General features: G+C 48.1%; 1 protein-coding gene across 1 annotated transcript in view; it reads left to right on the top strand.

Moving 5' to 3' along the window:
• Nucleotides 1-17763, top strand: part of CACNA1F (calcium voltage-gated channel subunit alpha1 F) — a 62795-nt gene extending 45032 nt beyond the window's left edge. The window contains exons 31-48 of the mRNA XM_033173889.1: nt 97-180; nt 687-707; nt 2994-3122; nt 3377-3442; nt 3974-4065; nt 4709-4868; nt 6112-6239; nt 6990-7086; nt 7297-7399; nt 8499-8600; nt 9554-9684; nt 9796-9915; nt 12032-12255; nt 12371-12511; nt 13139-13302; nt 15188-15300; nt 15438-15743; nt 17058-17763. Coding sequence (XP_033029780.1) covers nt 97-180; nt 687-707; nt 2994-3122; nt 3377-3442; nt 3974-4065; nt 4709-4868; nt 6112-6239; nt 6990-7086; nt 7297-7399; nt 8499-8600; nt 9554-9684; nt 9796-9915; nt 12032-12255; nt 12371-12511; nt 13139-13302; nt 15188-15300; nt 15438-15743; nt 17058-17372 — 2496 coding nt within the window. The 3' untranslated portion in view covers nt 17373-17763. The remainder of the gene's footprint in view (nt 1-96; nt 181-686; nt 708-2993; nt 3123-3376; nt 3443-3973; nt 4066-4708; nt 4869-6111; nt 6240-6989; nt 7087-7296; nt 7400-8498; nt 8601-9553; nt 9685-9795; nt 9916-12031; nt 12256-12370; nt 12512-13138; nt 13303-15187; nt 15301-15437; nt 15744-17057) is intronic.
• The last annotated feature ends 4143 nt before the right edge of the window (nt 17764-21906 follow it).

Below are 21906 nucleotides of genomic sequence, written 5' to 3'. Positions count from 1 at the left end.
AAAAGAAGTGCATGTGGGTCTAGCTCTGGCTGCTTTCCCACAAGAATCTATGCAGGATTTGTTCCAGAGTGGCCTTTTCTCTCTCTTTCCCCGCAGCACTACTTCTGTGATGCATGGAACACCTTTGATGCTCTGATCGTGGTCGGGAGTGTAGTTGACATCGCCGTCACTGAAGTCAGCGTGAGTCATCCCCAACATGAAATGTGCCCTGTAAAACAACCTCAGCTTTTTTCTTCTGCTGGGAAATGTTAGCACGCCTGCAGCAAGGCTGCTGAAAGGGTTTGGATGTGTTGCAGCATCGCACATGTACGGAATGAATACCCTGAATACTTGTATCTTGTTGACAGCGTAACTCAAACATAGTACCCTGAGGTCTGGAAATCTGCTTTTAAACAAAGAGACAAAATTTTGTGCTAGATCCCAGCTTAAGTTTCTAATTTTGTGTATGCATAATGCAAGAAACCAAACTGATTAGATGGTTTAAAAGCAAAGCATCTTTTGGAGTTCATTTATTCATTCACATTTATAATTGCCCGTCTCTTTGCCTTTTGTCTATCCATCTATGTATCCATTCTGCTATTTCTCACTTTCTCACCTGTTCTCTGCCATGCCGCTGCCTCCCATTGGATGTTATGAACCCTCGTTTCGTCTTTGCCATCATCATTCTCTTCATTATCCTGCTTTAGAATGGCGGTCATGTTGGAGAGGTATTGCACACGTATTTAATCTCAAGAAAGTTTGGAAAGGGGTGGTAGAAGGGCTAGCTGTGTCAGTGCTAAGTGTATGCAACAAACAGGTTCATAAGAGACCCGGTATGGTGTAGTGATTGTCAGACTAGGACTGGTGAGGGCCAGGTTCAAATTCCTACTCGGCCATGAAGCTGGGTGGCATACTCTCAGCCTAATCTACCTCACAGGTTTGTTGTGAGGATAAAATGGAGAGAGACACCACATATGGTGCCTTGGAGGAAAGGCAGGATATCATGTAATAAATTAAGTGTTTGCAGATGGTGTAAGCTTGGGGGGTAACAAGCAGTCTTGTGGTGGCAGGGTCAGATATTGAGAGTAACTCTGGATGTCGTGCGGGTTGCAAGTGATAATTTAAGGGTCTCCAAACTCAGGCAACTGTGTACAGATGCTGTGTGTGTTTGTGTGTGTGTGTCTATAGCTGTGAGTGTGTTATCTTTGAGGAATTGCACATATGATTCACCAGGTGTTGACAGCTGCTGTGTTGCCAGACCTAATGCCCGTCAAGGTGGGGGAAGGCAAAATTGCATAATTACAAAGCAAAATTGCATAATAATCAGCACAAGGAGCAGCAAAGGCAGCCAGTCTGCCCCAACTCTGCTTTCATAGGGAGTCAGGGACTAGTATCAATTGGTTCGTTCTGACTTTTGGCATCAGGGGGCTTTATTTGCAGGCGTGCTTGGTCTTTTGTAATCTTACTCTTTGGCTAGTGCTGGTTGGTGATGCACAGGCTGAGCCCTCCCTCACCTGACACCCCTCAACTACTGTGGACCAGGATCCTCCTGACACACTGTGCCTACCCTTGGATGTGTGAACATGCATCTGGCATGAGGTTTTTGGCCTGATGTGTGCAAGCATTGACAGGGTTCATGTGATGGAACTTTATCCAGTTAGTCCCTGAGTGGTGGGCTGCCTGGATTTGGGGCCTTTGCTTCACCTTCTTTCGTGCTGAATCCAACCCCACTGCTGCCACTTTCACAAGCATGCACTTCCTTCCGTCACCCACAGCTGCAGAAGGATGCTCAACAAAGGAGAGTAGCACAGTTGCCTGGCAAAAACACAACCCTCTTCCCCTTGATCCTGGGCCAGGGGCAAAGCAGGCAGCGCTGAACCTGGGAGACGTTGTAGGAGGCCTTCCCATCAGATTGCTCTACCTTCAGGGTAGATCATAGAATCATAGAATCATAGAATCATAGAGTTGGAAGAGACCACAAGGGCCATCCAGTCCAACCCCCTGCCAAGCAGGAAACACCATCAAAGCATTCCTGACAGATGGCTGTCAAGCCTCTGCTTAAAGACCTCCAAAGAAGGAGACTCCACCACACTCCTTGGCAGCAAATTCCACTAAAAGGGCTTTTTGTTTCCTTTGTCTTATGTATAGGATGGCCCTGTGGTTGTGTGAATATGGGTGGCCAAGATACATATGTATTGCCTAAGACAGCTATGTGGAGCCTTCCTGTACAGAGGCAGTGTTCCTCCTGGCAGCAGGTGCTTTGGACAGACAGCAGGGGGAGACTATCCAGGCTCTGCTTATGAACTCCCACAGGCTGCTGCTGAGCACTGCTGCAAGTGGATTGCTGGGGAAATGACCAGACCTGAGCCAGAAAGATCTTCCATACATGGGTGGGTTCAGTTCAGGAGTGAGGAACTTCAGGCTCAAGTGCTAAGCATGCCCCTCCAGACCTCTCCTGGCCATGGCCCCTGCCCACAAGCAACACCCCCCCCCCCCCCTGGCCTTGCTTTGCACCACAAGCGTTTTTGCCTGTCTGGAATGTGTCCTTGAGCTCTGATCATGCCTCTTGCTGGTCTGGATGGAGGGTAGAAAGGCATGCCTAAGTGTGAGCAGAAACTAATCTACTGTACGAAAGCAAAATTTACATTTGTTGCCTTCCCAATTTTGCTCTTGGTACAGCCGCCAGCATGCAGCCCCTGGAAGGTTGCCTAGAACAGAATGTGGCCCTCGTCTTGAAAAAGGCTCCCTGTCACTGCTTCTGCATCTGCTGTTCACCACGTTGCGTGTAGCATGTCTATACATCATACAGGAGTGGTGGGGAACCTGTGGCCCTCCAGATGTTGCAGCCCTCCAGCTTCTATCATCCCTGCGCTGTAGCCATGAGGACCAGGGTTGCTGGGAGTGGAGTCTGTCAATATCTGGAGGGCCACGATCCCTCATGTCTGACTTGCATGGAGTTCTTTGTTGTCCTCATGAGGGTTCTGCCAACCTGGCTTCTCTCTCTGCCTCCACAGAGCTCCGAGGACAGCTCTCGCATCTCCATCACCTTCTTCCGCCTCTTCCGTGTCATGCGCCTGGTCAAGTTGCTCAGCAAAGGAGAGGGCATCCGCACCCTGCTCTGGACCTTCATCAAATCCTTCCAGGTCAGCGGGATTTCCTGGGATGTGGCCTTTCCCTCCCACAGTAGATCAAAGCATGCAGTGCTCCATCCAACACATAGGGAGGAGAAGAGCATGCATGCTAGAGAAATGCTGAGTGTGTGCATGCTCATGAGCACAAACAGAAGCATCCTTCATAGGCTGTGCTGCGTACTGGGCTAACCAGGAACGTTTGAGCCTGGTAGCTGGCTGGGTGGGTCCAGTACTCCCAATTCACTCTGTGTTTGTTCAACCTCCAGGCTTTGCCATACGTTGCCCTTCTTATTGCCATGATCTTCTTCATCTATGCAGTCATCGGTATGCAGGTGAGCAGACAGAACCTCCCCTACTGCTCTCCAAGCTTGCCGAGAACCAAATTAATTCATGCCACCATTTGTGTGCTATGAGTGGGCTTTGCTAGAACTGTGTGCCTTTATTGTGCAAGGGGCTTTGGGTGCATCGTGTGTGTGTGTGTGCATGCTTTAAGAAAAGGGACACCCGGCAGACTTACTTATACATGCACACACACGTGTGCATGCCTGCTATTCCAACCGGAGTACTGCATAGGACTCTGTAGCATGCAGGCTGAATGAGTGATGACTGTGGGAAACATTAAGTGGGCTTTTGCTTATCACCACATACAGGAAGGCCTTGGACCTGGTCCAGTGCTGTAAGCACCATCCTGCTTCCTGTCATAGTTCTAGCTGTGTGGTGCTGGTGCAGTTTCATTCTCCACTCTTTTATAGGAGAGGAGCGCGTAATGGTTTGTATTCCAGTTTGCTTGACGGAGATTCTGCAGCTGGAATCTGCGCATGACTCCTTGGCATGGCTCTGAGAGTGCTTTCCTTGTCTTTCAGACCTTTGGCAAAGTGGCCATGCAGGACGGTACGCCAATCAACCGCAACAACAACTTCCAGACCTTCCCGCAGGCGGTGCTGCTGCTCTTCAGGTGCCTCTTTGCCTCCACCTTGTCAGGCTCAGTTCCCCACCCCCACCCCCACGCCACTGTTCTGCTGCCTGCCTCTCCAAGGAGCAGTGCCTGTTTCTCCTTCCCTCTGTATTCTTGAGAGGATGGCTATGCTGAGTGAGGGTCCCTAGCAATCCTGGGGCTCTCCCCCCCCCTCCACCTTGCCTTTAGCTCAGTTCAGCAAAAATCAGAAATAGAAACTGAAAGGCTGTTACCTCAGGACGGGAGGTCCAGATTAGGCACAGGATGCTGGACTAAAGTGACCCTTCATCTGACCCAGCAGTGCCCTTCCCATGTTCCCAAAGTTAAGGATGTTCGTTGTGGCTGGTTTGCTTTTTTAATACCACAAAATAACAACAGTAATGTTGTCAGCACAGATCAAACACAAACCCTTTTTTTTAACAAAGCAAAAGTATTTCTGCATTTAACAACTTAAGCCCATTTTAAGACCTTCTGTTGGTCCCTCAGTGTGTGGAACCAGTGAGCTGACTGGAAGACACAGGAGCCCCTGAGGAGCCCATCTTCCTAAGTGCCCCCCCCCCGCAGCAAAGCTTCTGCCCCTTGGTCCTTAGCCCCAGTTGGTGGCCTCCACCATGTTCTTTACACCTCTCTCCCCCCCCTCCAGGTGTGCAACAGGGGAAGCCTGGCAGGAGATCATGCTGGCCAGTTTGCCTGGCAAGCGCTGTGACCCTGAGTCTGACTATGAGCCTGGCGAGGAGTTCACTTGTGGCAGCAACTTTGCCATTGTCTACTTCATCAGCTTCTTCATGCTCTGCGCCTTCTTGGTGAGACTCTGCAGCAGACTTCCCTCTGCTCTCATCCCCCTCAGCCAGTTCCAGAAAAACACATGCCCAGTCCTGCTTTGCAAAGCCAGACTCCCAGTTGCAGCGAACATTTGAAAGCCCTTGTTTGCACCAGGCAGGGGGACTGCGGGGGGCCATTTCCCAGCCTTGCTCCCTGACAGCCAAAGTAGGCATTGCATAGGGAATGGGCAGAATATTTTTGGGTTTCCTTTAACGGAGAGCTCCTGCTCTCCATTAAAGCTTAACCCTTTCCCTCCCTGCCATTTGTCCTCTCAAAATTCTCCTCCTCATCCATTGGTTGCTTTCTTATCTGTCCTTGCCCAGAGATCTTAAAATGTTTCTGCTACAGCTCTGCTTAGCCAATGTACAAGAGAACGACAGTAGGATCAGCAAAGTGCCTCAGAGTGCGCCTTACACCTTTTGGTTGTATCCCTGTACCAGCACTAAATCTTATGCAGATGGTCTATGCCAGATTTAACCCATTTTTTCACCTCTGCCTCTAGCTGCCACTGGGCATTCCCATGCCATGCTTAATTGCTAACACTATGGCTCATCATAACCATCTTCTGACACGAAGGTTTTCCTTGCCAATCCTAAACATGTGAATTGAAGGAAATGGGCTTTGCCCATGCTCTCATGCACTCTCCTCATAAGAACAGAAGAATCTGCTGGATCAGGCAAATGGCCCCTCTAGCTCAGCATTAGCAGATGCCTGTGGGAAACCAGGGAGCAGAACATGAGCATGAGAGAAGCCGTCTCACCTCCCGTGGTTTCAGAAGCATTGCCATCTCCAGTTATGGAGGCAGAGCATGGCCACATTGGCCTTTGATAGCCCTCTCCTCTGTGAATTTGTCTAATCCTCTTTTAAAGCCATTCCATCCATGGGAAGGGAGTCCCATAGTCTGACTGTCTGGAGAAGGACTTTCATTTATCTGTCCTGAACATGGTGCTAATTGTGCACATTCCAACATTGAGTCAAAGCCCTGAAAGCAGTTTCCATAAGAGTTTATGAGCTATGGTTCATGGAAAGCTACATGATATACACCCTTCCAATGGTGGCTGCAACTCGAAAGACACTTCCTTGGGAGTAATCCCCAGTGATCTTAATGTGACTTGATATTCAGAGGAACAGGCTGTTTGCCTCTGAGGTCTTGCTCTCTCTCCTTGCCTCTCGTGGGCTCTTTGGCTGCATTCACTGGCCTTCACTCCATTTCACCTCTCCTAGATCATCAACCTCTTCGTTGCTGTCATCATGGATAATTTTGACTATCTGACCCGGGACTGGTCCATTCTGGGTCCCCACCATCTTGATGAATTCAAGAGGATCTGGTCAGAGTACGATCCAGCTGCCAAGTAAGAGACATGTCTTTTTTCTGCATTTACAGCAACTACTTACATGGAAATGCAATGGAATGTTCCAATCATCCAGAAATTCTGGAACTTTCCACTAGGAGCAGCAGAGAGAGGTTTTGTCCTTCTCCTGGTTTATAGCTCCATTGGCAGAGGTCCCGTGATACAATATCCTGAAATCCCAGGCAATAAGAGGGGTGTTATTTTAACATCTTTGCCGGTGTAATTGTGTGCCACAAGGGGCACCTGTCACTTCCTGACCCAGAGGAGCAGAGCTGGGGGAGAGCCATGGTTCTGCTTCACATAGTTCACATCAGGAACAGGGGTCTTTTCTAGGCCATGGCTAGTCTGCCACCACTCATAGTCCCATTGAGGGAAGCAGCACCCCACCTATCCCACAGCTCCCTATCACCCACTTGAGGTGCCAGTGTGGTGCAGTGGTTAGAGTGTTGGACTAGGACTTGGGAGACTAGGGTTCAAATCCCCATTTGGCCCTGAAACTCACTGGGTGACTTTGGAGTCAGTCACAGTTGCTGTGGGGATTAAATGAGAAAGGGGAGAACCATGTGCACCACCTTGAGCTCCTTGGAGAAAAGAGTAGAATATAAATGCAATAAATAACAGAAGCACGGAATTCTAGAGTTGGAAGGGACCCTAAGGATCATGTAGTTCAACCCCCTGCAATGCAGGAATATGCAGCTGTCCCATACAGGGATCAAACCTGCAACTAATAAATAAGTTCTCTTCCTCCAGGGGCCGCATCAAGCACCTTGATGTAGTGACTCTACTACGTCGGATACAGCCCCCCCTGGGCTTTGGGAAACTCTGCCCCCACCGAGTAGCTTGCAAGGTAATCTCAAGGGGCCCACCTGAGTGTGACTCCTGGGTTCTCACTTCCTAGGAGAACATAGTGGCTGGGTTCTAGCACCAGGGCCTATCAGTCCTCATGGGTTCCCTTGGAGGACTATGAAGGGAATGAGGTGGGTGGGGCTACCGTAGAGAGGTAGCTGGAGAGGACAAGTGACAAGGATTCTTGCTTTTAATTCATTTGTCTCTGCAGAGGCTGGTGGCTATGAACATGCCCCTGAACTCAGATGGAACTGTCACCTTCAATGCCACTCTCTTTGCCTTGGTGCGCACATCCCTCAAGATCAAAACAGAAGGTGAGGTACAAGATGGTTCTCATGGCACTTGTCCTCAGTATATGCAGAATCATTACTAGCTGATGGGAAAGAACATTTTATACTGTCTGGGAATGATGTTTTTTCTCCAATCACGTAACTGGATTTATGCAAATCCACTTGCCCAGTTGCTAGTAGCAACTGCAACTCCCATCTTATGCCACACACCTAGCCGAAATACTCCTTCCCTGGAAATCCACAGAAGAGAAAGTGGAAAGTTGGAAACTTCTCTCCTTCCCTGCTAGGCTTTTGCAGGATTGTGGAAAGAAATACCTTGAAAGGATCAATGGTGGCCACAAATATTGCAGGCTATTCAGCCAAGCCAAACTCTGCAGACCCCATACCCCAAATTCAAGGCTAAGCCCCAGCATTAAAAATACGATCTGGTCCCAAGCTTCACTCCTCCTTCCCCACCTCCTGCAGCTGTCCTTTGGGTCAGACCAGAAGGCCTTGCTTCAGCCACCTCCAGTTCCCCTGCCCCACCTTCACCCCACTCTGCTTTGGCTTGGACCCCCACCCACCCTATGCGCACCTCTTTGTTCACAAGTCACCCCCAGTGGTGACCCTGGGCATATAGACAACAAAATACAAAAAACATTTAAAAAGGCACAAGAATGCAGCAAGAAACACAACTGATTAGAACCCCCTGCTCCACAGAACAGCTGCCTAACCACAGAAGCAGGCAATAGGGGTGATCTGTGGGGGGCATGTGTCACCTCCCCCCCCCAGCCATATGTATAGATGGCGGATGGAGAGAATCATGTAAGCAGGACTAATTCAGTGAAACAGCCATTGCAAGGACTTGGGCTTGAGCTGCAGGGCCCCGAGGAGTCACAGGCAAATCCCAGAGTGCACTGTGAGGGCAAGGATTGGTGCCAAGGCATTACTGTAGCCCCCTAGTGCAGGAATCTAGAAGAGGGGTTTTGTTCAGATCCACCCCACAAACCTAAAGCACATTTAAAGGATTTGGGGAACGGTAGCTCTGTTGGGTGTAAACTATACTTCCCAGGTTTGTTTTTCGTGGGGGAGCCATGTGCTTTAAATGTGTGGTGTGGTCCTCATTCTCCCCCTACTCTTGTAGGAGACCTGGATGTGGCAAATAAGGAGCTTCGTGCTGTAATCAAGAAGATCTGGAAGCGGACCAAGCCCAAAATCCTGGATGAAGTCATCCCTCCACCAGAAGGTCAGTGCCCCCTTGTCCTAGCAACTGGACTCTGTCCCATCCCCACTGCCCAGAGATAAAAAGTGAACCAAGCGCTCTTGGCTTTCCATCCAGAACCTACTCTTGAGTCCCATTTTCACTGGGTGCTGGTTTGCTCTCAGGGCTGGTCCAAGCACTGAGGTAATCTCTAGGTTGCTTAGGGCATTGTTGTGTAGCAACCGGAGGTGGCATCTGCTTTACCTTCTGAGTGCCACCTTGGCAAGTTCAACAAAGGATAAAGAAAGGAAACTTGAAAGACATGATTCTGCAGTGATACTAGGGATTCCGGCAGCAAAGCGCAAGGAGTTCAGTGGACCTAGGGGACTGGGAGAGCATTGTAGCTTGGCAAGCATCCTGGGGAGTATTGAGTGTTTGCAGAGCACCAAGTAAGGGATCTACAGCAGGCACCTGGCAAAACCACACCATGCTTTAACATGTCCTCTTCACATGCCTCCGGAGTGTCAAGAGAAATGGGGAAGTCGGAGGCTGTGTTGGCTTTCAACAACCATGGACCTTGGAGCAGTTGCCAGCTTTGCCCACTGCCAGCCCTGTTTATGAAGGATCTTGCATATATGAAGAATTTTGCATTAACAACAACAACAACAATTAATAATTAATGATTTATACCCAGCCCATCTGGCTGTGTTTCCCCAGCCACTCTGGGGGGGAAATAAAGTCATATTGTATTTGGTGCAAGATGGAGATCATTTGGTGCAACATGTTAATCTGTTACAGAGGAAAGAAAGCAGAGGCTCCTGTGGCACCTTCAAGATTGCAACCATAAATTAAGGTTGTACTTTTTAAGATGCCATAAGACACTGTGACCTTTAAAAACCAGCCCACCTATTCCATGGAGCTTTTTGGAAGTACAGATGTTCCAAAAAAACAAGCCAAAGATTCCTAACAAGCGTGCACTTAATGTCTTCTCTTGGCAGAGGAGGAGGTCACTGTTGGAAAGTTCTATGCCACATTCCTGATCCAGGATTACTTCCGTAAATTCCGTAAGCGGAAGGAGAAAGGAATGCTTGGTCCAGATGGGTCCCCAAGCAACTCTACCGCCTTGCAGGTGAGTATCCTTGTTTTGCTGTGCGCCTCTTAGCTGGTCTAATGAACAGAGAATGCAACATGGATACGAGGCTGGCTGATCCTGCTGCTTTGGTGCTTCTCTCCCATTCAGGCTGGGTTGAAAAGTTTACAAGATCTGGGGCCTGAGATCCGCCGGGCCATGTCCTGTGACCTGGAAGAAGGGGAGGAAGCTGAGGAAACTGTGTGTGAGGAGGAAACCGTGACCTATAAGGTGAGCCTTTGGTCTAGTTTTCTCTGAGTGAGTTAACCTACATCTGGAGTGCACCACTTTGGACTGAACATATGGAAGAATCATATGACTGAATGCTGCTCCATATCAAAACATTCCCTGCACCTAGAAAACACATGTTAGGAAGAATGATAAAGTAGAATTCTTCTTTTTCTACCTCTTGGGATTTCTTTTTTTAACAGAGCAGAATTCAATCATGGGAGCTCCCATGGTATAGCCCAAATATAGGTTCATCACCTCAGTGATGCCTCCTCTTTGCCTGTTAATTGAGCAGGGGAGAAAAGCAGACAGAGTATTGATTATTATGGACTACTACCATAGGGATAACTGTTAACTGGGAAACACTGGCCAGCAAGCACTCCAATTGGAGGACAGCCTTTTCTAAACGTATCATTGACTATGAAGAAGTATGAACTTAGGGTGAAAAGGAGAAATGAGCTAAGAGGAAGGCATGCTTGGCAAACCCTCGCTGTGATCAACTCCTGCCCAGAAACCTATGTCCCCACTGTGGAAGGACGTGTGGATCCAGAATTGGTCTCCACTTACAGACTCACTGTTAAGACCGTTTTCATGGAAGACAATCATCCTTGGCTACCAGTGATGGCCAAAGAAGAAGATTACCACAGGGCCAAAAACATTGTCCACTGGAATTCTGAAGGGACATTTCACTCCACGTTCACAGTAGTTATTATCAAATCTCAGGTTGGGAAATAATTTTCTAGAGGTGGAGCACATGGAGCAGCTCAGTGAGGAAGGCAGTGGAATAATAACCACCAGGGGCCTCCTTGCCAGTTGCCGGGAAATCTATAGAAGAGGTAGATGAAGTTAGACAAAGCCTAGACAATGTGAGAAATCCATGGCCTTCCAGACCTTGATGGAGTGCATCTCCCATTACTCTTGTTTCTTAGGTCCTACTGGCTGCTTTAACTCAAGGCAGTGCATAGTCTCTTATTTCCTCTTGGTTTTAATTTTGTTTGCTACCACCCTCCATTCAAACTAAAGGTTGCCAAATTAATATTTATATAAACTTCCAGAACTGTATTCCATTCAAAGTTATTATGATAGAGTGTCATGGTATATCTAATTAGCAGATTTGAAAATAATTTACAGAATCGTTTTACATAAAAAGTGATGGAGAGCAAATTCTTTTGAAAGGTAAATCCTGGTTTCTGCTCTTTCAACTACCTTCCCAGAAAGCTTAGTGTGGAATGCCAAATTGGAAATGTTTCCACTAACCAGTTCTTCGCTGCTTCTCCACGCCCCTTGTTCTGTTCCCAAATTGGAAAAGGCTGCAACTGAATCGCTGAGAGAGCAGATGTGTGTACAATATGTTGTTCCAAATTCCAGAAGAGAAGAAATTACAAAGGTTGTGAGAGATTTGGAGGAAGGAAATAAGAATTCTTTCTGCAAAGTCGTAAAGTGCTCATGGCTTGTCAAGACCGATTCCAGAATCTCAGGCACTTTTGTGCCAGCAGAAACCTGTGACCTCCCCAGCACTTCCACATGCAGGCGCAATGGTATTGAAAGCATGATTGCGTATAATTGCAGCAATAGCATCGTGAGAACAAATCATGATGAATGCTCAATAAAAAAAGATGTCTGGAAAGGCGCAGAGGTAGGAAAATACTAGGGTTGCTGATAGCCCAAATTCCCATTATAAATGGGAAGCTGCCTCTGGCTGGGGTAGCCAGAGAACATTAGCCTTGTTCTCAGCATGGCATCTCTCTGGCATCCCTATATCGGGGGTGGAGATTTGCACTGGAAGTCATAAAGAAAAGCCAGTTCAACTTCATATTAGAACTGCAAGTAAGGGTGGTCCAGGCAGAGTAGTGAAGGGGAGGGCAGAGGAGCCTCAGCAGGGAAGGAGAACTGGCAGAATGCAAATCTGAGGAAGAAAGAATATGCATAAGTGGTCAGGAGCTCGAGAGATGAAGGAGATCAAAGTTCACACATTCATATTTGAAATAAGCAGCCAGATTTTGTGCTGCAGCCCTTCAGTGCTCCTGTAATGTGTGAAGTGATCCGAGGGCAGCAGCAATGGACTATTCAGAAGCACTGTTGGTTTTTATGACATGCCCAGGCTTCTCTCTTCCCACAGAGCTCCGAGGCGTTGTGTGGCAGTGCGCATGACCACCACGTCTCAGCTGCTTCACCAGACGGGGAGAACAAGACTCTGATGAATGGCCTTGTGGGCTCCCGGCACCCCTCAAGCGTCAGCCTCTCCCACATGACTAATGGACCAACCCACTATGAGGAGAATGTCGGGGGCAATGATGAACCTGCTGAACTGCCCAACATCCCCACCCGGCGCAGGATGAGCAGGTGCTGGCCAGGATGAGGCCTTGGGCTTGCAGGGGAAGGAAGGGTGTGGTGTGGCTGAGTGGGGAGCCAGGAGCCAGGATTCCAGAGTTCCTTACAGCCCTCTGTACCTCTTCAGGCGGAGCTCTGATGGCAGCGGCATCCCACCTACAGTGCATGAAGAAGCCACACACACCGAAGACTACAGGGAGGACACCTCAGTTGAGCAGGGATACTATAGCCGGGAAGAGGACTCTGAGAGCCTGGCCTCCCGTGACAGGTAAGAGCCGGGTCCTGAGACAGAACAGAGCAACTTTGGACATGGCCCTGGCAAGTTTTGCAAGTTGCCATAACAAAATCAACTGCTTCCCTGTAGTCCAGTTCCACATTGTTCCAGTTAACATCTCAGTGGAGGAATAATCTGGCACCTTCTGCTGCAATCCTGCTCCTTCATGCAGAAGTCAAATAGTAAAGAATCACATAATTTCCTCCATCCGCGGAGGAATCCAGACCCAATGTGGCCACTGAGGGACAGCATAGACATTGATGTATTTATGATATATGGCCCTCATTGTTGAAGGGCCACAGTATGTGGATAGTGATTGTGGCAAATCTCGACACCAGGAATAAATTCCTCACGGTGCAAACTGAGAGTGGAACAGCCTGCCTCGGATGGTAGTGGAGGACTCTTCATTTGAGGTTTTCTTGACCACCTGTCATAGTGGATTTCCTGAACTGGCAGGGGGTTGGATTTGATGGCCTTTTCAGATCCCTTCCAGGCCTTTGCTTCCTTAGGGCCAGCATGCTCGCTCCACGTTGAGGCTGCAAAGAACGAGGATTCCAAGGCCATTAGGAATGAAGGCTGTTCTGTCGTTCACCTGATTTGTGTGCTTTCTCCCCTATGCAGACAGCCCTGTCTTCACACTCCTCAGCCCCATCGTCGTCGTTGGGACAGCAGCTATGGTGGCTCTTTGCCCCTCCCCTCCCGGCGCACCAACAATGGGATGGTTAATGGCATGCTGGACGGGAGGCAACCCAAGCGCAGGCGCCTCCTGCCTCCCACACCCACAGGTCAGGATGACAAGGAACTTGGGTTACCTGGGCAAGTGACTCTGGGAGTGAGTAAATGTGTGAGGGCAGGATTGCGTGGCTCCCATGGGTCATAAAGACACCCGCTTTTTAAATATATGCTGCAGAGTCAAGCAGAAAAGCTTTTCATAGACAGTACTTCTTCAGACTTTAGTTCAAACTTTGGTACAAAGTTCTCCTGGGAGTGGGCAGGTAGCTTCTTGCAGATAGAAAGCTAGCAGGGAGAAGCCTTCTGTCAGAATGCAGTTATTTTATGCACAGTGGGTTTTCTTCATGAGAGGAGCATTTAAACATGCTTTTAAACAAGTTACATGCTTGATGGATCAGGGGAATGCTGTGGAAATAGAGTAAGGCTTTTGATAAAGTCCCTCATTATATTATTGCAAGGAATCTGGTAAAATGGGGGCTGCCCAAGGTAACTGTTAGCTGAATTTGTAGCTGGTTGACTGACCAATGCTCACTAGTGGTTCCTCAGGGTGCTGCAGGATTCGCCTTGGCACTCGTCCGTTTTGGCTCCCGAACTCCGCAAACCGCAAAGTGAGTGTTCCGGTTTGCGAATGTTCCTTGGAAGCCGAATGTCCGATGGGGCTTCTGCAGCTTCTGATTGGCTGCAGGACCTTCCTGCCTTGGAAGCCGCACCTTGGTTTCCGAATGCTTTGGAGGTCGAACGGGCTTCCGGAACGGATTCCGTTTGACTTCCAAGGTACCACTGTATATATGTAGAGAGAGAGAGAGTATTGCATGACACCCCAATCGCCAAGCAGTGTGAGATTCCAGGGGTTCTCAGCACTTACCCAGGGTTCGATTTATTTGGAATGAGGGGCAGCAGAGATATATGGTTTATTTACGCATCTATGACCTGAGCCTGCGATGGAGGGACTCACATCATACAGCCCAGAAGTCTTGCTTCTCTCATAGCCACAGCTTTGGATGCAAACAGAAACCAAGCATGTCTGTCCCTCTCTGGCTTCTGGCTTCTTCCAGCCCATGGGTAGGCAAACTAAAGCCCAGGGGCTGGATCCGGCCCAATCGCCTTCTAAATCTGACCCACGGATGGTCTGGGAATCAGCTTGTTTTTTACACGAGTAGAACGTGTCCTTTTATTTAAAATGCATCTCTGGGCTATTTGTGGGGCATAGGAATTCATTCACCCCCCCCCCTCCCCAAAAAATATAGTCCGGCCCCCCACAAGGTCTGAGGGACAGTGGACCGGCACCCTGCTGAAAAAGTTTGCTGACCCCTGTTCTAGCCAGATCTCACAACTCTTTTCCCTTCTCACTACCACTACCAGACAGGTGAGGGAGCAGGGTGGGGGTGGGGGGGCTCTTGCACGGAGCAGGTTCCTTTCTTATACTAATGACTCATGCTTAGGTGGCCATTGCAAAGAACCTGGCCTTGCTATTCCTTGCTGGATCCAGGAATTGGAAGACTCAGCAATATGGCCTACCCGCCCCCGCCCCCCACAACTGACACTACCTCCCTCCAACAAGAAGACATTTCCCCCCAGATATACAAACAAACAACAGGCCTTTTGAACCACTATAGAGTTATTATCTCTGCTGTGTGTTTTTGTTTTTTGTTTGCTTTGCTGTCCTTTCTTCTGTATGTTGTTGTGGCATGAGAGTTTATGTTTCCTGGTGTTTATTTGTTTTTTAAAAACCTTTTTACAAACATTGTGAGCCCCTCTGAAAACACTGGTGTGTAATACATATACACATGATACATATAAATGTATTAGATGAACAAACAGTTTGGTGGTCGGTGGGTTCAGCCAAACGTGCTGGTATGGCAGAGGGCAGCCACCCCACACTTGTGGCCTCTTATACCTTCTCTGGCCTTCCTTTCCCCACCACGCTACTTTTGATAGGCCGCAAACCAGCCTTCAGCATCCAGTGCTTGCAGCGTCAAGGCAGCTGTGACGACATCCCCATCCCAGGCACCTACCACCAGAATGCACCACCATGCCGAGCACGTGCACAGGTAATTCTTGCACAGGGTGTGTGTGTGTGTGTGTGTGTGACAGAGAGAGAGAGAGAGAGACTTGGTATGTTGTTCTGTTCTACTGTTGAGGCCACCCCTTCCACTGGCCATCTCACCAGTTCTCTCCTCTGTACCAGGGCTATGGCAGCTATGACTCGTGGCACAATGACAGCCACTCCTCAACAGCATCCTCACAGTCATGGGCCACACCACCTAAACGGGGCCGGTTGCTCTATGCCCCACTAATCCTGGTGGAGGAGGATGGGTTGCCAGGGCACGGCTGGGAGAAGAACAGCAACAGCCTTCCGCCCATGTCGCGAGCGCGCTGGTACATGAATGAGCCTGAGCTGCCCTACCGCTCTTATGGCCAGCTGCGTGTGCCCGGCCCACTCAAGCACAGCTACAGTGACAAGCCTGGCAGTGCCGACAGCCTGGTGGAGGCGGTGAGTACAAGGCGGACTTCTCTGTCTCTGGGATGCAGCTCTTTGGGACCCACCTTCCACTGCCCCCTCATCCCTCCTGCAAGAATAGTTTTTGTCATCCTGATTGGGATGGGTGTGGGTGAATCAGTGTTTCTCAAACTTGGGCCCCCAGCTGTTGTTGGACTACAACTCTCATCTGACCACTGATCCTACTAGCTCTGGGTGATGGGAGTTGGGGACCCAAGTTTGCGAAACACTGGTATGTATTTAAATCTTTTTGTTTCCCCTTGGTTACTTAGCCTCATGCAAGTGTGCCTACAACCACACATAAATACAATGTGTGTTTGTGTGTGTGGGGGGGGGGGTGTTGTGCCTTCCCTCCAGCTTGTGAACCTTTCTTCCTTAATGATATCAGCAGCCCCAATATGGAAAGCTCCTCTGGTTTAGTCCTCTGGTATGCTGCTTAGGGCGGAAGAGATTTTATCGCTAGGAGGGTTGTATGCGTGCTACACTGAAAATTATTTCAAATTACATGCCAAATAAAGCCAGATTTTGCAGCCTAAAACCAAAACTGCACATCAGCTGGTGTGCATCCTTATTATGCAGAGTTCATTCTGGTTCTACCAGCAATGGCAGAATGAGAAAGACCCAGTGCCTCACTCCCGGGCTGCCTTCTAAGGCTGTACTGGGCACAGCGTTACAAGTTTTTTTAGCACATCCCCAACACTGTGCAGGCTAAAACCAGGCATTTGCTTTTAGCAGAAATATGTGATTCTCAAATTACTGGATTCAATATCCATTCTAGTGTTTAGCTTGTGGTATTAAATGTTGGAGGATGGGGAAATGAGCAACAGTTTCACCTATGAAATCCACTGGCTCTTTGGGCCCCTCACCTATGGAACCCACTGGCTCTATTAAGACAGCATGCCAAGCCATGAATTGTGTTATCCATAGTTTACAATCCAAACCATGGTTTGAACTTCCAAAAATACAACAGGCTGCCCATGGTTGTTTATTTGGTTTCATAAGTGTGCTCCCACTTCCATGGTGCAGCAGACTCTTGAGGCAGAGTGATAACCATAACTAGGGTTTGTCAGTTCAGGAATCATCCCAAGCCATAGTGAGCACAAACCATGGTTTTCAAGGCCACTTCAAACCATGATTTCTATTTCCAGTTTGCCAGCTGACTGAAAGCTAGTTTACAACTTTAGACAACATAGGTAAGCTTACTTAGCCATGATTTGGTGTGATGTCCAAACTGAGCTACTGACTTGGTTGGTGAGGGTGTGCTGCATAACTTTGACTAACAGACCCCTTTCATCTTTCTTCTTCTAGGTGCTCATCTCTGAGGGTCTAGGCCTTTATGCACGGGACCCAAAGTTTGTGGCCTTCACCAAGCGGGAGATTGCTGATGCCTGCCACATGACCATTGATGAGATGGAGAGTGCTGCCACAGACCTGCTGAGTCGCAAGCTCCCTGGTAGCGAAAGCAGCAGCCGAGGTCCTGGTGGTGGTCACGCCTTGTACAGCAGCGACGGGGAGCACAGTGGGGCTGGGAGCCTAGGTCCTGTTTACAGCGATGAGGAGCCCTTCCACTCCCGTGAGGAAGAGGACTTGGGTGACGAGATGGCCTGCGTCACTTCTTATTGACCAGGAAGTGCCCCCTGGCGGGGCACAGGAGTAGAATTGCTGCAGCAAGATACCTAGCACTCTGCAACCTTTATAGTCTACAGTAAAGGCATAGGCTTGCCCAAAGCTGTGCTATGGTGGGAGTGACTGCGGAAAAGAGAGGCCAAAGGATGGGAGACAAAATGCTGCCCTCCCATTGGCTGATACAAAAACAGCCACTAGAAACGTTGTCCTACTACTTTCCTGGTTTAGGCAGTCTGCTCCTTGCTGCTCCTTTTCCAGGCTTTTGACTCCTTCCCAGTGGTCCAGAAAGGGAAAGGGAGATGTGGATTTCTTCCTCTGAGCAAGGATTGTGGATTTTGAAGAGGTTGGGGGGGGCGGGGTTCCAAGGTGATTAGACAATGTCTTTTTCTATCAGAAGCAATAAAAAGATGCTTTGAAAGCTGCTGCCGCCTCTTTATATATATATTATTTTATTCTGAGAAGACTATGTGATGCACACGAAAAGAAGAAGATAAGAGAGGCATCACATCATGTATAGGGTTGCTCCCCTATTTATACCCATATTATTCAGCCATAGTATCATATCCAACATGGAGGCTGGCCTTGTGACCAGTGGCTGCTGTCATTTCATCCCATTGTGTCTTTCCACAGAAGTCCGTGCACTGATGGTGGTTGCCAGTCCTGTTCCTTACCAGCTATGTACATAATAAATCATAGTTGCTGCCTCTTATGCTGGACAGAAAGCCGGGGGTGGGGGACAATTGAAAAAGTAAGGTGTTCTTCTCCCTGAGCTTCCCACTTTTCCTTTTCTTTAACCTCCACCAACTCTTTGTAGAATAAGGTGTTTCATAAATGGGATCAAAATTTAATCCAGTATACTTTACAGGGCCTTTGTTTTGTACTCATATATATGGAGAGCAGGGAGGGTCCACCACCCACCATCCACCTGAATGGATAATTGAACAGGACACATTAGTGGTTTTCAGTTATATGGCTAAAGGTTGGACAGAATGCCTTCCATGAGTCACCTACCAATACAGACCGATGTTCAGTGGACTGACCACCACCACCAACCCCCACAAGGAAATCACACAATTCCCCTTAGCAGTGCCCCCCCCTAAACTGCTTTCCTAGACAACAATCCTTCCATCAGCTCCATATGCAGTGCAGCCAGTTTGGGTTTCATGCCAATTTCTTAATAAGACTAGCTATAATAACAAAGGTGCACATTTACTCATAAGATCCCATCCAAAAGGCAGAAGATGTGAAGCAGGACCACTTTTCTCAATGTAAGACTGCCTGGAAATCTGAGATTGCTGACATCAAAACTCCCAGAGTCAAAGAATTACTTTGAACGCATATATTTGTATATAGCCAGCCTTGGCTGCTGCCTCTATAGGACCCCGCTGGGTTTTATTAAACTTGCATAACTCTTCCTAGAAATGTCTGAGGCAAAGACACCTTTGTGTCTAATTGCTCCACAATGGACTAAATTGGGCATCTGTGTAATAGTACAGGTGCCTCCAAAAGGAAAAGCTATCTGCTAAGTCCCATTTCCCTTTGAAGTTCTTTCTGATACGCAGAAAGAGGATGCATTGGACAAAACCCTGAAAGCTCACGTCACCAGAATTATGGAAAGTGTTGCACAGTGGCTGGCAGAAGTAGTTTGCTGTGCCACTTTATTCATCAGTATTCCTATTATTTATTTATTTTATCCTACCCTTCCTCCAAAGGAGCTCTGTGTAATATGCATGATTTCTCCCTGTTCCCCTGGCACATCTCCATGCTAACGGATTGGAGCAACCACATCCCCCTGCTCAAGTTGTGTAGCTGAGAGTTGTAGTCCAAAACATCTGGAGGGTGCCAGGTTGGCAAAGGCTAGTGTAGAATAAATAGACATCCCCTGCTCAATGAAGTTAACTAATGGAAGCAAACAAATAGGAAATAATAAAAAAAATAATAAATAATTTGTTATTTATACCCCAGCCACTCTGGGCAGCTTCCAACAAAATATTAAAAATACATTAAAACATCAGTCATTAAAAACTTCCCTAAACAGATGTCTTCTGAAAGTCAGATAGTTATTTCCTTGACATCTGATGGGAGGGCGTTCCACAGGACAGGTGCCACTACTGAGAAGGCCCTTTGCCTGGTTCCCTGTAACCTCGCTTCTCGCAGTGAGGGAACCGCCAGAAGGCCCTCATCGTTGGACCTCAAAGTGAACAAATAATGAAGACATAAAATCCTGTTTCTCCTCTTTATAAGGTTTGTTTCTTTTTCTGTTGTTGTTATCACTCCTCATAAAGTTACAGCCATTATTACTGCTCAAAGTATATTCATAAATGCAGACTGAAGAGTAGCAGTCTGGCTTATGGGCTGCCACATAGATGGTGGAGCAAATTGTTCTCTTTTGCTCCAGCATGGAAGCCCCACACCAACAACTTCAAATGGCAAGAAAGGGAACTTTGCCTGACAGTACAAGCTGTTCAACAATGAAACAGACTCCTGGTTTGGAGGGCTACATATCAAGTATGCTCTAGCGTTGGATTTCCTGCATTATCAAGGTGTCTGGATTACATTACTTCTGAGTACTCTTCCAACCCTACAGTTCTCCTCTGGGCAAAGGTAAAGGTAAAGGGACCTCTGACCAACTCTGGGGTTGCGGTGCACATCTCGTGTTACTGGCCGAGGGAGCCGGTGTACAGCTTCCGGGTCATGTGGCCAGCATGACTAAGCCACTTCTGGCGAACCAGAGCAGTGCACAGAAATGCCATTTACCTTCCCGCTGGAGCGGTACCTATTTATCTACTTGCACTTTGACGTGCTTTCGAACTGCTGGGTGGGCAGGAGCAGGGACCGAGCAGCGGGAGCTCACCCTGTCGCGGGAATTTGAACTGCCAACCTTCTGATCAGCAAGCCCTAGGCTCTGTGGTTTATCCCACAGTGCCAGATGATGCAGCCATGTTGAGATAATGTTCTCCAGCTGGTCCTGATGCAACATTTACTTGGCAATAAGAGTTTCTTCATGGATCAAAAGATCCCAGAATTTAGAGAGCCAATTCTCCATTCCATTGGCTGTTTCAGCTCTCTCAAAATCTGATGTTCTGTCCCAGGCAGGGGTCAGGTTTGTATCCTAAGTGGTGGGTGGGTGTGCTAAGCATAAACTCCAGAGAAACAAGGTCACGTGGCTGGTGCCTGTTCAGGATTTCATAACAAAGTCTGGTCAAATAGAGGTCAAGTTCTAGCAGGGCAAGGTCAAAAGAGCTGAAGTCAGATCCCAAAGAGCAAGATCAGGTGAAACAAGAGGCCAGAACCAGTTCCAATGTCATTCAAGCAAAGCAGAGAGCATGTTCAGGTTAGCAAAGTCAGGTAAAGTAGAGGGCAAGGTCCACCTAAACTAACAAGCAAAGCAGGTAGCACCCTGGATAGCTCCAAATGGAATCTGCCGGGGGAAGTCAGACAAGAAAGGTTTGAAAGTTGCTTCAGCAACCACCAAGACCAGACTGAACCTTAAATAGAATTGCAGCTCCCTCTAGGCAGCTAGAACAGCCTCCTCAACCTGGTGTCTTCCAGGTGCTTTGGTCTACAACTCCCATCAGCCCCAGACAGCATGTTCTCCAGGGTTTATGGGAGTTGTAGTCCAACAACCTCTGGAGGGTGTTGGGGAAAGCTGAGCTGGAGGAATGAATGAAGTGGATCCAATCTATTTTTGGAGCCATCTGGCTCCATTGCTGTTGGGGGAACCAGGTTTCTACTATGGCCTCTGATTTGGAGTCCTTGATGTCTATAAAGGAATGTGACCTCTTTGGGACACAGAGGTGCTGACATCACAGACTTCTCTGGTATTGGAACTCCTGAGAAGATGAGAGCATTGAAAGTTGGTTTTGAGGGCAAATCTCCTGGCCCATGGCATCTTCCCCTGAGGGTATAGAACCAGAACCCTGGGTCACACCACCTTGCACTGAAAATTGCCTGCTTGGTTGCAAATTACAAAGATATTAGCATGATGGCTATGCTTCCAATATAAATGAAGAAGCGCTCTTTTAGGAGAACCTGGTAGGGAGCTTCTGTGTTGATAGGATCTTTATTGAATAACTGTAGGAGTACATCTCTGGAAGCTTTTCAGCAGGGACTGAGTCACCAAGTTTGTGCATAAATACCTGTTTCCCCATGACCTCACACTTACCTTTCCTCTGCTCTTTCTAGGCATGGTCTGTGATTTAAAGCTCCACGTCCAAGTTTTCTCTTTTTCTCTTTTGCTCTAGAGCTTTCCTCTTGGAAAAACCCGCTTTAAAGCTAAATCTTAGCAAACAGGAATCTGCGGAAAACCTGAATTGATGTTTGCTCTGATCCAGCTTTAAAGAGTGGGCTTTTGTGGAGAAAGCTAAGGGTAGAAACAAAAGACAATGCTTGGACACAGAGTGCTAAAGTGCAGGCCTGGGCTTGGAAAGAGCAAGGCAAAGGTAAGTGGGGCTAATGTAGATAATATTTCCCTTGGGTAGGAAGAATATTCACGATCTGGATATTATTTTAAGCAAACTTTCTATAATAT

This window comes from Lacerta agilis, chromosome 16 (genome assembly GCF_009819535.1).
Source record: "Lacerta agilis isolate rLacAgi1 chromosome 16, rLacAgi1.pri, whole genome shotgun sequence".
Classification (NCBI taxonomy): domain Eukaryota; kingdom Metazoa; phylum Chordata; class Lepidosauria; order Squamata; family Lacertidae; genus Lacerta; species Lacerta agilis.
This window is presented reverse-complemented; position numbering and strand designations above follow the sequence as displayed.